At 47.7% G+C, this 15,511-nt stretch overlaps 1 protein-coding gene across 2 annotated transcripts in view; it reads right to left on the reverse strand.

Annotated features, from left to right (window-relative positions):
• Positions 1 to 15,511, reverse strand: part of Lima1 (LIM domain and actin binding 1) — a 110,536-nt gene that overhangs the window by 41,394 nt on the left and 53,631 nt on the right. For both annotated transcript variants that reach the window (XM_075960645.1, XM_075960646.1), the window contains 2 exons: positions 13,428 to 13,473; positions 1,927 to 2,391 (listed from right to left, as the gene is read on the reverse strand). In XM_075960645.1, coding sequence (XP_075816760.1) covers positions 1,927 to 2,391; positions 13,428 to 13,473 — 511 coding nt within the window. The remainder of the gene's footprint in view (positions 1 to 1,926; positions 2,392 to 13,427; positions 13,474 to 15,511) is intronic.

Raw genomic sequence — 15,511 nt, forward strand, 5'->3', positions numbered from 1 at the left:
AGGACCACTTAATTTGGGGGGGAAAAAGGCACACACATACAATACCCAGGCCTCAAAAAGCACAGGTAACTCTGAGAACCCTTTTCCAATGAGTTTAGCTACAAGGTTTAACCCTGAGGAAGCAGGAGTCCTCTTCCCCATCCTCTTCTGGTCCCTCCCTTCTTATGCAGAGCCAGGGGAATCAGGGCATCTGCGGTGCTGTAGCTGGACCTGCCTCAGCCTCCCAGAGTGCTGAGAGAGTCACGGGTCACCCAGCTCAGCTAAGGGTTGTTCTTTATGCAGTGCCCATCCCCGCTCCCCTCCCCCGCCCCCGCCCGTGCTACTTTGACTATTTCTTTAAATAGACTTGCCCTGACCCATCCTCAGTCTCTCTTCAGCCGTACACATAGTCAGCACTTTTGCCTGCGCAGGTCCCAGTCATTTCCTACCTTGGGCCAGTTCTGACGTGCACGGGCCCTTTCCATTGAACCGCACTGTGTGAGCTGCCTGAGTGAGCTGCATGACGTCAGCACCCACCCGCTGGGGCTGGGAGGCTGACAATGGGCCTTTGAGTCATAACAAAGCCCCTTCCTCTCTAGTTAGGATTTCTTACATTTTCCCTTCCATTTAAAATTCTCCTTCCCATTTAAATAAGAAACTTTTTTTTTTATTAAGACCATAAAGGGGAAAGAGGGAGCTGGCAGGCCCAGGGAACGAAAGCAGTCAAGAGGGGAGTTTAAGAAACGCCATGAAACAGCTCTGTGGCTCTGTGGTTCCATCTCTTGCCAGTTGGTTCCAGTGTTGAAGCAGAGCTAAAGTGCATACTCAGGAAAGGGTTCTAGCTAAAACACAAAACAAACAACAACAAAAAACCCTTAAAAATTCTTCCTAGCATCCAAAGATGGTCTCCAGGCAAGCCCGCTCCCGGGCAGGGGGCAGCAGCTGCAGGGAGTTACTGAAGAAACTGACAGCACCACCCCAGCCTTAGCCAGGACTCGAGGGGATAAGCTATCTATTTCTTTATCTCAGAAGGAATGCCTTACACTATTACTTCACCAATACAGGGAAGCGGGCCAAATAGCTTACGAAAAGACAGCTTTCCCACGTAGCTGAAATCTGAGTGTATGATGGCTCTGCTACCCGTCAGATATGTTTACTGCATTATGAGGGCTGCTGTAAAAAACCATCCCGTCCGTATACAGCGCCAGCTTCGTAGGAAAGTATGAGAAAACTGGAAAAACTGACCAGCTCGGCAGCCCCTGGAGTAGTGTGCTGCGAGGCACCAGCATATGCAACTCATTTTCCAGTTAAGTAATTCCCTCTGGGGACTGGTGTGCAATCCACACGAAGGATCGAATTTCATTAGCAGATGCAGGAAAATGTAACCCCGTGCATTTGCAAGTCAAAACCCCTAAAAGCCACACTAGCTGGGCTCTCAGCACTGATTTTTCCTGGGACAGGAGTCTGGCTGATAAAAAACATTTGTTGGGAGGCACAGATGAGGAAGTCGGAGAAGAGAAGGGATTCAGCCAGTGCTGAGACAAGCCTCAGTCTTTACACGAGGCACGCTGGCCTCAACTCTCGGGCAGCAGCTGTGTCCAAGTAGATAGCCATTCAGGCAGCAGTTTCACCCCCAAGGCTACAAATGACAAAAGGCACAGGAAGACAAATTAAAAGGGTGAGTGTGCAGGAGCACACGATGCTACCAGCATCCACTGCCTTCATTTTTTGGTACCAACCTGCATCCCAGAATAGCTAGATTTACATGAAACTAGACTGCAGACTCGCAAACCCAGCACCCGTGTAAACAGTTCATTTGAGGCTTTTATTAATGCAACTCGAATCAAAAGACATACTGATCCCACATTCTGCTCCAGCTGACCAGACAGACAGCCTCCGTTAGAGAACGAATTACTCCTGGTTTTCCTAAGCCCACTTGGCTCTTACCTTGTTTTGAGTGTGCTCGCCTTTCTCAAACATCATCTTTAGTCTGTTCAGTGGAACATTGTATTTCTCTATTTTGCCTGAAGCTTCTGTGTTTTCATTCCCTTCAGATTTCTCTACTTCATGCCTGGAATCTCCCAGAGAATTTTCCATTTTTTGACTTTCTGTGGCCTGGACTTTAAGATCCAGGCTGTCCTGAGAGAGGGGATACCGAGACTGAATAACGGCTTCCGGGCGAGATCCAAATCTAGGTTTGGGCTGGGTTTGCTCTTCCCGGTCTCCTCTGGGTCCAGAAGCAGAGCCGTCCATCACTTCGGCAGGAGAGGGGTCCATGCTGCGCCCACCCTCACCGCTGCTGTCTGGCACTGTGTCTATGTGGGACTCCGCTCCGGCCACCGGGTTTTCCCACTTCTTCTTTAACGCAGACAGGGTCCCTCTTCTAAACTGCTGGGGGAGATTTTCAGTGTTCTAGAAGAACAAGAAGTAAGTACCAGTTATAACTTGCCTGATGCAACAGCCAAACATGCGTCTTCGTAAAATGAAAGTTAAAACTCCAAGCTGCGCCTGGTCCGCTGCCGGTTCAGACAGCTGTGACCACTGCCCGGCCACAGGAGCGAGCATCCACCCAGGGCCCGGAGGGGGAAGAGGGAAAAGTCAGGAGCTGAAGCAGGAAGTGATAAAACAGGATAGCCTTATAAGGACAAAGTGAGCAGCAAGGACAGCCTAGATCTCCTGGAGTTGCATTGGACAGACTTTTTTTTCCTCCTAAGACTCACCCGGAAAGCAAGAAGAAAAACCAAATTGCTAGGTACCTTCAACATTGTAACTACACTTGAATAAAAGTTCACTTCACTCAGGTATGCCACAAAAGTGCAGGAGGAAGCATGCTAGCGATTCCTTTCTTACCAACCAACCAACAAACAAAACCAAAAAAACAGACAAACAAAAAACAAATAAAACAAAACACAAAAAAAGCAACAAGGCAAAGATATGGTACCTATATAATTCCAATTAAAATTCTGGAGAGAGCCGGGCGATGGTGGCGCACGCCTTTAATCCCAGCACTCGGGAGGCAGAGGCAGGTGGATCTCTGTGAGTTCGAGACCAGCCTGGTCTACAGAGCGAGTTCCAGGACAGGCTCCAAAGCTACAGAGAAACCCTGTCTTGAAAAAAACAAAACAAAAAAAAAAATAAAATAAAATTCTGGAGAGCAACATGGAGGACTGGGCCTATCTAAGAGATCTAGAGGGTCACAGTTTTTGTGTGTGTGGTGTTAGTATATAGCTGACAAGATTCACATGCATATAAACACTTTCCAGGCTAGAGGGTCAAACAGGGACATGACCACTGAGCTGTGTTCCCAGCTCTCAGATTTTATTTCTGCATAATAATCTTTCTCCTCTCTACTATTTATCTATAGCTAATTTGTAGTCATCTTGGAAGATTCACTATTTTCCAGATCCTTAGGTGGAGGAACACATGGGCCTTGTAAGAAAAAGAGAACCGGCCTCCACTCATACTCAAAGAACACACTCATTGCGCACACACACACCAAAGAGTGTTCACTGTCACGTGGGTCAAAAACGATAGAATCCATTGAAAAACAATTTGCACGTTGCCAGCGATGCTGTGGAGTAATAGTGGAAACATGTTTGTTGAAGTAAAATTAAGCAGCGTATGCTTTGAGAATCCTAACGAACCAAACGCCACCCACCAACCTCCAGGACCTTCTTACTCTCCATTCCTGCTGCCTGCGACACCTCAGGATTTCACTAGGATAGAGGGGACAATGCCTAAGACTTCAGGGAATTAGTGGGATTAGCAGCTAGCTATATTGGGAATTAGGTCTTCACCGAGGAGCAGCAAGGCTCGGACACACAGAGTTACAGAAGAACTGCTGGACCCTCAGATTTACACCCTGGCTAGAGGCTGCCGGCATGAGCCAGTGGCAGAGGAAACACAAAAGACTTCCATTGAGAGAAAACCCCAGCTCCTGCCAGGTATGATGGCAAAGTTATGACGGCAGGGGATAACTGATGAGCCCAGGAGTTAAAGGGACTTTAAGCCTTGCCTGCACAACACAGACCCTGTGTCAAAAAGTAAAAACAAGTGGAAAATGTCCCCCAAGCAGGGTATGGAGGCCCCTGCCTTCGCCTGCCCCACCAGGCCCACACAGGATAGAGCTGCATCTGCTTTGGAGACTGGACCCCACCTTTTTTAGATACAGACCATGGATCACTGCATTTTTTTTACTGACATAGAAAGATGATTTTCAACTTAAAAAAAAGGTAAATTGTAAGTCATGAAGATCCGATTTTACAATATGACTGAATATCATAACTATGAGCATAGAAAAGTAGTCTAGAAGTCATCAAGATGTTTACAGTTTCTTTTTTTCTTAATTCAAATTTCTTTTCATTTTACATACCAACCCCAGTTCCCTCTCCTTTCCCTTCTTCTGTTCCCCCACTTCCTTTCCCATCCCACCTCCCATCCACTCCTCAGAGAGGATAAGGCCTCCCTTGGGGAGTCAACATCAAGCTGAAGCAGGACCAAGCCTCTAAACAATGACACCTTGAAATTTTCAGGCAAATAAATGGAGCTAGAAAAAAACCATCCTGAGTGAGGTAACCCAGATCCAGAAAGACAAACATGGTATGTACTCATTCATAAGTGGATATTAGACAGAAAGCAAAGGAGAACCAGGCTACAATCCACAGCCCCAGAGAAGCTAGGTAAAAAGGAGGCCCCTAAGAGGGAGGCACACGGAAGGCCCCAGGAAGTGGAAATAGTTAAGATTTTCTTGGTAAATTGGGAGGGGTGTAGAAGAGAGGGAATGGGAACATGAGGAATAGAGATGACTAGTTGGGGAAGGGATGGAGTGGGAGAGTAATGAAAGAGATAACTTGATAGAGGGAGCCATCATGGGGTTAGGGAGAAACCTCGTGCTAGGGAAATTTTCAGGAGTTCACTAGGATGACCCCAGCTAAGACTCCTAGCAATAGTGGAAAGGGTACCTGAACTGGCCTTCCCCTGTAATCAGATTATTGACTACCCTAATTGTCATCATAGAACCTCATCTAGTAACTGATAGAAGCAGATGCAGTGATCAACAGCAGAGCACTGGGCTGAGCTCCTGGAGTTCAGTTGAAGAGAGGGAGGAGGGATCACATGGGCAAGCAGGGGTCAAGATCATGATAGGGAAAACCACAGACAGCTGACCCCAGCTAGTGGGAGCTCAGGGACTCCTGACTGACAGCTGGGGAGCCTGCATGAGACCAAACTAGGCCTTGTGAATGTGGGTGACAGTTATGTGACTTGGTCACATACATAACTGGGGTGCCCTGGCGACGGGACCAGGACTTACCCCAGATGCATCAGCTGGCTTTTTGTAGCCCATTCCCTATGGTGGAATACCTTGTACAGGTTACTGATTTATGTGCATGCATGTTTGTGTGTGCACACATGTGTCTGTTCTTGTGTGGGTCAGAAGTGGCGTTCCTCAGTATCCCAGGAATCCCTCTCCTGTCTCCACCTCCCCAGAGTTGAGATCACGTGAGTGCTACCATACCTACCCAGTTGTTTTTTAAAACATGGGTTCTGGGGTCAAATTCAGATCCCCCCATCTGCAAGCACTCTGCTATCTCCCAGAGAAGGATTTATGGCATTAGTACTCTTCTTTTGTAATAAACACACATTTATAATTTAACAAATGGGAGAACAAAACTAATCTATGTCACCTTCACACCACAACAACTTTCACAGAGAATTAAACAAAATTGATGCTCCCGTTAGCTCTGTGAAAACCCTCATTGCTCTTTACGATGAACAGGCACAAAGGCATTTGGGAGGCAGAATAATAGCAGTGTCCAAACAGGGCTGGAGGGATGGCATCTCTGTGGGAGCATCTTCAGGGAGAGGCAGCATGATGTTTTACTTCAAAGTGCTTCTTGCAAGTTCAAAGTTACTTCAAAGTGGTGGCGCACGCCTTTAATCCTAGCACACAGAGGCAGAGGCAGGTGGATCTCTGTGAGTTCAAGGCCAGCCTGATCTACAGAACAAGTTCCAGGAAAGCCAGGGCTGTTACAGAGAAACCCTGTCTCAAAAGCCAATAAATAAATAGAAATAAGACAAACAAGCCAACAAACCCAGAGTGCCTCTTTACCTCCTCTTTCATAACTTGTATCTATTACCTGCACTCAGGCACCCCCATACTTACTACTAATACAAAGCTAATTGTTCTTCTAGTTCTAACTCTATCATGATTTTTTTTGGTGATAAGTACATAAAAATATATTTGATAGAGTGTAAAATCCAAAGTGAAGTTCCATAGCTTCAGAATAATTATTCAATCTATATAGAATTTTACTGAAATGTACAGACTTTGGGTCTCGTTAATTTCAGTGTGTGTTATTTTTTATCGGCAAGTTTTTCCAAAAGTAAACTTTAGTAAACAAACAAACAAACAAACAAAAGACAAGGAAGTAAAGGACTGGCAATCCCAGTACTCTGAAGACCGAGGCAGGGAGATTACAGTAAGTTTTAAGCCAGCATGTGAGACTGTATCTCAAACAAACAAAGAAACAAACAAACTCCAAAACAAAACAAAAGTCAAGCATATTGATGCACACTTGTGAACCCAGTGCCAGAGAGGCAGAAACAGGTCTCTGGGGCTTGCGGGCCAGCCAGGCTGGCTTAACTGGTGAACACCAGGCCAGGGAGAGAGACTCTGCCTCAAAAAACTAGGTTGGGGATGTCTCCACAGCAGCACCTAAGGTGGCTCTCATCTCCGATGCAGGTTCACATATGTGTGCCCACATATAAACAAACATACATGTGCACATGCAAACTTACACCTCTACCCAAAATCAGGATGCATAAAAGAAAACGGGCTCTTAAAGGTGCAACTTCAAGAGTGATGAGGTAGTGTCAGAGACAAAAGGGGATGCACAAGGCACTATGGTGTGACATCATTAAATATCCCACACCCTTAAATCTTCCTGGGAGTGCGGCCCAGGCCATGGCAATATTCCAGCCACATCCTTAGGGCTAGAGGCTAGCTAAGATGGGGAAGAGAAGGGAGTTACACAACAGAAGTGATCTCTAAAACAAAAAAGGAAAAACCTGAGAGGTGAGGGTTTATCGTCAGATAATTGTTTATGGAGATCACATCACCCACATTTTCTCTTTCTCTGTATTTTTGTTTTGTTTTGTTTACTGAGACAGGGTTTCTCTATGCAGCCTTAGTTGTTCTGGAACTCACTCTTTAGACCAAGCTGGCCTCGAACTCACAAAGATCCACCTGCCTCCGCCTTCCGAATGCTGGGGTTAAAGGTGCCCACCACACCTGGCTTTTTCTTAGAGTTCTTTACAATGGGCATATGTTATCTGCATTATCTACCTGCATCCAGCCATGGGACTTTGGACAAGTTTTCTGGTTGCTATACATTATTATAAAGGGCTACTGTAGAGAATATATGAACCCTTGTTAATGTCTGCAAATATCATTTGACATCAGTAGCCTTTGGTAAGAGGCAACAATATTATTAAATAAATACTGCCAGGCCTGGTGACACAGGCCTGTAATCTTGGCTTCTCGGGAGGCTGACACAGATGGTTACAAGTTCACCATCCTTGGGCTACAGAATGACTTCAAGACTAGCCTAGGCAACTCGCAAGACCCTGTCTCAAACTAAAAAGGGATAAAAGGACTGGGGATATAGCTAAGTGGAATCGTGTGCTTTCCCAGCATGTGTGAGGCCCTAGTCAATCCCCAGGACACACACAGAAACACACAGTAATCATAAACAAAAATTCTTGTGGTTCTCCATGCTTGTGATCAACCCTGTGACCAGCCAGCCCTGGAATCCCAAGCCTGGACTACAGCAGTCGTCTTTCTGCTCACTCTCTGAGGCAGGGAAGTGCTAGTTGCTGCCATTTCTATCAAGCTTTTAGCTCTTCCTAAGGCACCAGAGGGTCACAAAGGGTCCTGTGGTCAAGAGCCATAATGGTGGCTACACTTCCACAGCCTCCTTTCTCCACTCAGCGCTCTGCATAGATCCACACAGCGCCCTGCACCGGATCTAGTTCACACAGCGCCCTGCACCGGATCCTCTCAGCGCCCTGCACCGGATCTAGTTCACACAGCGCCCTGCACCGGATCTAGTTCACACAGCGCCCTGCACCGGATCTAGTTCACACAGCGCCCTGCACCGGATCTAGTTCACACAGCGCCCTGCACGGATCCACACAGCGCCCTGCACCGGATCCACACAGCGCCCTGCACCAGATCTAGTCCACACAGCGCCCTGCACCGGATCTAGTTCACACAGCGCCGTGCACCGGATCCACACAGCGCCCTGCACCGGATCTAGTTCACACAGCGCCGTGCACCGGATCCACTCAGCGCTCTGCATAGATCCACACAGCGCCCTGCACCGGATCCACACAGCGCCCTGCACCAGATCTAGTTCACACAGCGCCGTGCACCGGATCCACTCAGCGCCCTGCACCGGATCCACTCAGCGCCCTGCACTGGATCCACTCAGCGCCCTGCACCAGATCTAGTTCACACAGGGCCGTGCACCGGATCCACTCAGCGCCCTGCACCGGATCCACTCAGCGCCCTGCACTGGATCCACTCAGCGCCCTGCACCAGATCTAGTTCACACAGCGCCCTGCACCGGATCCACACAGCGCCCTGCACCAGATCTAGTTCACACAGCGCCCTGCACCGGATCCACACAGCGCCCTGCACCGGATCCACTCAGCAAGTTGCAGATTTGGCAGACAATGTCTCTGGATAATAGCTGTTGCTTGAGTACAGATCACACGAAGTATGACATAGGGTCCCTCCTGCGTGACCATCTGACTGTGATGAGCAGATGCAGGCCCTTTGGTGACTAACTCTCCTTTCTTTCCCTATCTGTAACATGAAGAGGCCATCATGGAGAAGTCTTGTCAGGGAGATCATTTTAAAAGACAGAGGGTTGAGTGTAGTGGCTCACACCTGTAACACCAGCACTTGGCGGAGGCTGAGGCTGAGGCAGGAGGATTGAGAGAGTTTAAGAACATCTTCAGATACACAGGGAGCCTGAGCCAGCCTTGGCTACATGAAACATGGTTTCAAAAACAAACAACAAACACAAAAGCAGGATGAAGCTGGGCATGGTGGTTAAGGTGTATAATCCCAGGATTTGGGAGGTCAAGGAGGAGAGCTATGAGTCTGTAAATCAAAGCCAGCCAGGGATCTATATACGGAGAGATCATATCTAAAAAAAAAATTAATAATAATAAGATAAGTGAATGATGCAAGATGAGGAACCAGGCGCAGTGGGTGCATGCCAGTGAGTCCAGCATCCGGAAGGTTGAAGCAAAAGCAATTCTGAGAGGTCGGGCTATGTACCAAGCAAGACCCTGTCTGAAAACAATATAAAACAAAGCCAGCCAGGACTATACAGTAAATCTCCATGGTGAATGACAAAGGCAGAGCACGGCAGACACGGAGGGACGTGGAGGAGTCCAGACTGAACAAGACCGGCAAACTGAACCAGGCCACGTGGAGAAGGGGAGAAGGGAGAGCCAGGAGCCAAGAGGCCAGGAGAGCAGGAACCAGGAGTGGAAGCCAAGAGATGGGTGGAGCCAAAATGGCTGGGTTACACAGGAATCAGGGAAGCTAGGGGAAGGAAGACCCAGTGCAGACCCTGGCTGGAGAGGTAGGGTGTGGAAGGCACTGGCACCACAGAGAGACTGACAGGCAGCGTCTGCTTTGATGTCTATAGGCACCTCAGTGCCATCTGTCCCAGGTTGGAGACCTAATCCATGTCAAAGGGGGAAAAAAGGTGGGAAGATGTTTGGGTACAGGAGTGAAACTGTACACACCGGCTTTGGGGAGTGGGGGGTCGCTAGGCTGACAGGTTTCAGAAAAGTAGAAGCTAGAATCTGGGTGCATGGCTGGATGCCCACATGGCACGCATCTCAGCAAGGTTGAGATGTCAGTGCGGTGGGGTCACTAATCTGCATTCCCATGGTTTGGGCAGAGAAACAGAAAGCACATTTTTGGTAGCGCAGGCTATCATGCAGCCAATCCCACTACGGTTACCAGGGAAACACACTGGCTCCTCTTCATGGTAAAGTATGGGTACTCGCTAACCAAGGTCAGTTACTTCCCGTTTCCCTCTGCCCTGACAAAGGAAAAGCAGCTCTGTCGTTAGTGGAAAACTGGAAAAATATGAATAAGGCTCAGCCTGCTTCAGGGCACTCCACGGCTGTGAGAAACTGCTTTTAATTTATGTGCATTAGTGCTTTGTCTGTGTGTATGTCTCTGCGAGGGTGTCTAACCCCTGCAGCTGCAGGCACAGGCAGTGTTAAGCTGCTGTGTAGGTGCTGGGAATTGAAACAGGTACTCTGGAAGAGTTCTAACTGCTGAGCTATCTGACCAGTCCCTGGCCTTGAGAAGTGTTTTCAGAGCTCTGTAGGACATTCAGTTAGAAGTTTGATAAAGGGTGTGTGCATGTGACACTAGCTATTATTTTCAGTCATGTATGTGTGTGGCTGTGTAGAGGTGTGTGCACGTGAGTGCTGGCGCCCTCAAACCAGAGGCCTTGGATCTGAAGTTACAGGTTCACTGTGACATGCCCAGTGTGGTGCTGGGATCCAACCTGGTTCTCTACAGGAGCAATACATGTTCTTAATTGCTCATCCATCTTTCCAGCCAGATGTTTTATCCCAAGACAATGTCTCACTATATAGACTGTCTCTAACCCGTGCTCCTCCTTCCACAGCCTCCTAAGTATTGGGACTATAGGTATACACTACCACAGTCATTTAGATAAAGGTATAATTTACTCTAATTCAAAAACAACTTCAGCCGAGCGATGGTGGCACATGCCTTAATCCCAGCACTTGGAAGGCAGGGACAGGTAGATCTTTGTGAGTTCAAGGTCAGCCTGGTCTATAAAACAGATGCCAGGACAGTTACAGAGAAACCCTGTCAGCCGGGCGGTGGTGGCGCACGCCTTTAATCCCAGCACTCGGGAGGCAGAGGCAGGCAGATCTCTGTGAGTTCGAGGCCAGCCTGGCCTACAAGAGCTAGTGCCAGGACAGGCTCCAAAGCTACAGAGAAACCCTGTCTCGAAAAACTAAAAAAAAAATAAATAAATAAAAAATAAAAGAACATTAAAAGATTTGTCAAAAAAAAAAAAGAGAGAGAAACCCTGTCTCAAAAAACCACACACACACACACAAAAAAAATTCAAAATAAAAAAAGTACAGAAGCCGGGCAGTGGTGGCACACACCTTTAATCCCAGCGCTTGGGAGGCAGAGACAGGCGGATCTCTGTGAGTTCGAGGCCAGCCTGGTCTACAAGAGCTAGTTCCAGGACAGGCTCCATAGCCACAGAGAAACCTTCTCTCAAAAAAAAAAAAAGTACAGAAAAGGTCGCTCTTATTTATTGCTATTTTGAGTGCTATCTCTTGCATTGCGTAGTGAAGGGCCCTCACAGAACAGGTGCAGTGACAATTTCCATTTCTTCACATTTCGGTCATTTTCCTTTGCTTCTTTTTTTTAAAGATAGATCTTTAGACACAGCCTAAACCTCTTCCTGCTCCTGCCTGACTGCTGAGATTACAGGCATGTGACACGTATATGCCACATACATAGAATCTTAACTACATGGAACAAATATTACATCGTATAGCTGTACCATGCTTCCCCACTGATGAACATCTATTACATCACAGTGCACACCTCAGTGCTTCCCTGACCGTCAGGGAGGCTAACCATTGGCTCACATGTTAGTACATCTTCTTTAATGACCCTTGCCATTCACTGACCTCAACTACCAAACAAGCTAAGGTGGACTCCTTGCCTTTGCCATCTGCTGGTACAGACCACTGCCCCTATCCTTTTCTGTTTGTTGAGACAGGTTCTCCCTCAGCCCAGCGTGAGTGGCCTTGAACTCTCTGCCTCCTCCGCCAGCTCCTCCTCAGTTCTTCAGCCTTTAAACAGGATGGCTCTATTTTGGGAGTACAGCTTAGAGGTGGAGTTCTGCCTAGCATGCACAAGGCCTGAGTTCAACTTCTAGGTCCATAAAGCAAAACAAGAGAGAGAGAGAGAGAGAGAGAGAGAGAGAGAGAGAGAGAGAGAGAGAGAGAGAGAGAGAGAGAGGGGTGAGACCCCACAGTGCTCCTGAGCTCAGTCATCAACTTCCTGTCTGTCTACACTCACACCCTAGGTTATCCCCTGCGGCTCATCCAAGTGCCAGAGACTTTGACCTATGCCATTTTATCTCCAGCCTAGATTTATTGCAACGTCACATTGGAGAGGCAAGTTCCTATTTGCCATTTTCACTTCTATGTCCCCCTCCTCTTTTCTTTCGGATAGCATCTTGCTATGTAGACCTAGCTGCTCTGACACTCGCTAAGTACCCTGGCAATTGAACCCTTGGCAATCCTCCCACAACAGCTATGATTACAGGCTTGCATCACCTCTCACCCATTCCATTATGTGTGGGATTTGCCTGTGTGTATCTGTATACCATGTGCATACAGCGCCCACAGAGGCCAGAAGAGAGCACTGGATTCCCTGGAACTGGGGTTATAGACAGTTGTAAGACACATGGGTACTCGGAATTGAACCTGGGTCCTCTGGAAGGGATCTTAATATCTCTCTAGTCCACGACTCCACTTGTGTGTCTTAAGAAAGTCCCTCTGAACAGGTGTGGGGGTGGATGCTCCTTATAACGCTGACTCCTTCAGAAGCTAAAGCCAGGGCTTTATCTAGCTTGTGCATTCAAGATCGGCCTGGAGCACAGTGAGAGCATTTTCCACCCTAAAAAAGGGAAAATGAGGGGCTGGAGAGATGGCTCAGTGGTTGAGAGCATTGCCTGCTCTTCCAAAGGTCTTGAGTTCAATTCCCGGCAACCACATGGTGGCTGACAACCATCTGTATTGAGGTCTGGTGCCCCCTTCTGGCCTGCAGACATACACACAGACAGAATATTGTACACATAATAAATAAATAATAAATAAACAAACAAACAAATAAAGGGAAAATTATCTGTCCCAGCAGGAGGTTAGACCAGGGAGAGGAGAGAATAGACTGGAAGGGACCCCGTGGCTGTGCACAGTCTAGGAGCTTCCAGAAAGAGCCCAGGGAGGAGCACGGATGCCAGGCTTCCTTTTAAATGCACACTGGTCATTTGGAGAAAAGTGGGTGGCCCAGGAGACCTGCTCTCATCTGAGCTGACGGGCGGCCATTTCATTAACCTCAGGAAAGCATTTAGCCTTCTAGCCTTTATCAACACAGGAAGGAGAAAGGGGTTCAAGAGGAAAAGAGCTGAAAATAGGATTTCCTGCACCTCAGCGAGGTGCGAGAGCTCACAGAGCAGCTGGCACAAAGGTCCAGCTCAGTTGACACAGAGCCCATGCTCCACAGAGGGCCAGGTGGCCGGGCCACACTGATTGCTCATGTTCCACCTGTCCTGGGGCCACTGAGTACTTACATTCCTCTTCTTTTCCGTGTTTGCCTCTTCAGCTGCTTTCTGGTACCTTCAGAGAAGGGAGAAACAAGGATGCATGAGGATGCGGTCAAATGTGAGAACCAGCTGTGCAGGGCAGGAGACTGCGGATGGAGCTCAGCTGGCGGGTGCTCACTCAACATAGTACCCCCAAATAGTGTTCCGCCCGCAGCACTATGTAAACTGGATAGGAACTGGAGGATTGGGTGTTTGAGGTTATCCTCAGCCACTTGTGAGTCTGAGGTCAGCCTGGGCTACATGAGACCTTGTCTCAAAACAAAACAAGAACTTGTGGAATTAGTCAACAAAAACCAACACTCCATGAATTCTAAGATGCGCGGGCCTCCATTCAGGTAACAGCCCTGAACCTTAGCTGCTGTGAGCAGACCTCTTTGAGGTAGCCTAACTACAGGCAATGCTTGAACCTGAATTTAGCCCAAGCTAAGGTATTGATATGAAGGTACAGTCACTCCATATCATGTATACAAACTGGATGGCATGGGGTTATTTGTATTTGTTTCATTTGAGAGAAAGACAGACAGAGAGAGAGACACGGCAGGTGTGTGTGTGTGTGTGTGTGTGTGTGTGTGTGTACGCAGAGGTGCACATTACCTATGAGAACACATACAGAGACAGAGAGGAAGGGGTGGTGTGTACGTGTGTAGAGGTACTCGGAGGACAGAAAAGGACACAGGTATCTGTTATCTCTGCCTTCCTCCCTTGGAAAAGCTCTCTCACTGAACCCAACCCATCTCCTCAGTTCTGGGTACAGGTATATGGGGTCATGACTGGCTTTTCTGTTTGCTTTGGTTTTCTAAAACAGGGTTTCTCTGTGTAGCCCTGGCTGGTCCAGAACTCTTTGAGACCAGGTTGGCCTCAAACTCACAGAGATTCACTAGTCTCTGCCGTCTGAAGGTGTGAGCCACTGTACCCACCTGACAGGCTCAGCTTTTTATGTGGGTGCTGGGGATCCCATGAGGTCCTCATGCATCAAGAGCTCTTACTCATTAACCCTCCCTGGCCCTGCCTTCCTCCTTTCCTTTCTTTACTCTTTCCTTCCTTTCTTCTTCTTCTTTTCTCTATTTTTAAAGGTGTAGTAGTCTTACGGGTAATCTAATCTAACCTTGAATTTGTAACCTGCCTCCACCCCCACAACACGCGCCTGGACATCAGTGGTACTGGCATGCTAGACCCTACTGTAGTGATATTTTGTTTGTGTTTTAACAAATTAAGCTTGCCAGAAGATCAGAGAGCAGAGCTAAGCTACTAGAGGCCAGGGAGTGGTGGGACACACCTTTAATCTCAGGACTCAGAGGCGAGAGGACCTCTGTTAGTTCAAGGTCACGCTGGGCTACCTTCTAAAAGAGAAACAAGAAACAGAGCTCACACAAAGGTGATCTCAGCTCTTAGTATCCCAAGCCTTTAATCCCAACACTAGAGAGGTGGAAACAGGAAGAGATATGGCTGGGTGGAGAGAGGGGCAGGAAGAAGACAGGAGCTCAGTGCAGTCAATGGAGACACTCTGAGGACAGGAGCGCCCGCCCCTTCGGTAGAGGTAAAAGGTCTCGCCAGAGGCTGGCCGCACTGCTTCTCTGATCCTTCAGCTTCCCCCTGCCCCCATACCTGCTCCGGATATTATTTAAGACCAATTAGAATTCGTGTTACACTCTACCAAGAGAGCCACATCTCCATTCAGCAGAACATATTTTATTTATCAAGTGGAAAGACGTTTCTTCAAAAGCTAATAGGCTCAACTGGGGATAGGGAAATGAGGTCTAACATTTCTGGTGGGGAGGGAAAACCTCTTTGGAAGGCATTTGTTGTCACCATCTTGCCAAAACTATACAAACACAAATGTTAAATTTTATTCTCAGAGTTTAACCTATAGAGACCCTTACGTAAGGAAAATGATTTCTTTTTTGTTGTTGTTTCTGAGACACAGGACAGTATCAGCAGAGTGAAAAGCTCCTCTGGAATGGAGGGAACATTTGGAACTTGTATCCTAATGCAGGATTAATATCCAGATTATACAATAAGAACAAACAACACAAAATGAATTCTATAATCTA

This window comes from Microtus pennsylvanicus, chromosome 2 (genome assembly GCF_037038515.1).
Source record: "Microtus pennsylvanicus isolate mMicPen1 chromosome 2, mMicPen1.hap1, whole genome shotgun sequence".
Classification (NCBI taxonomy): Eukaryota; Metazoa; Chordata; class Mammalia; order Rodentia; family Cricetidae; genus Microtus; species Microtus pennsylvanicus.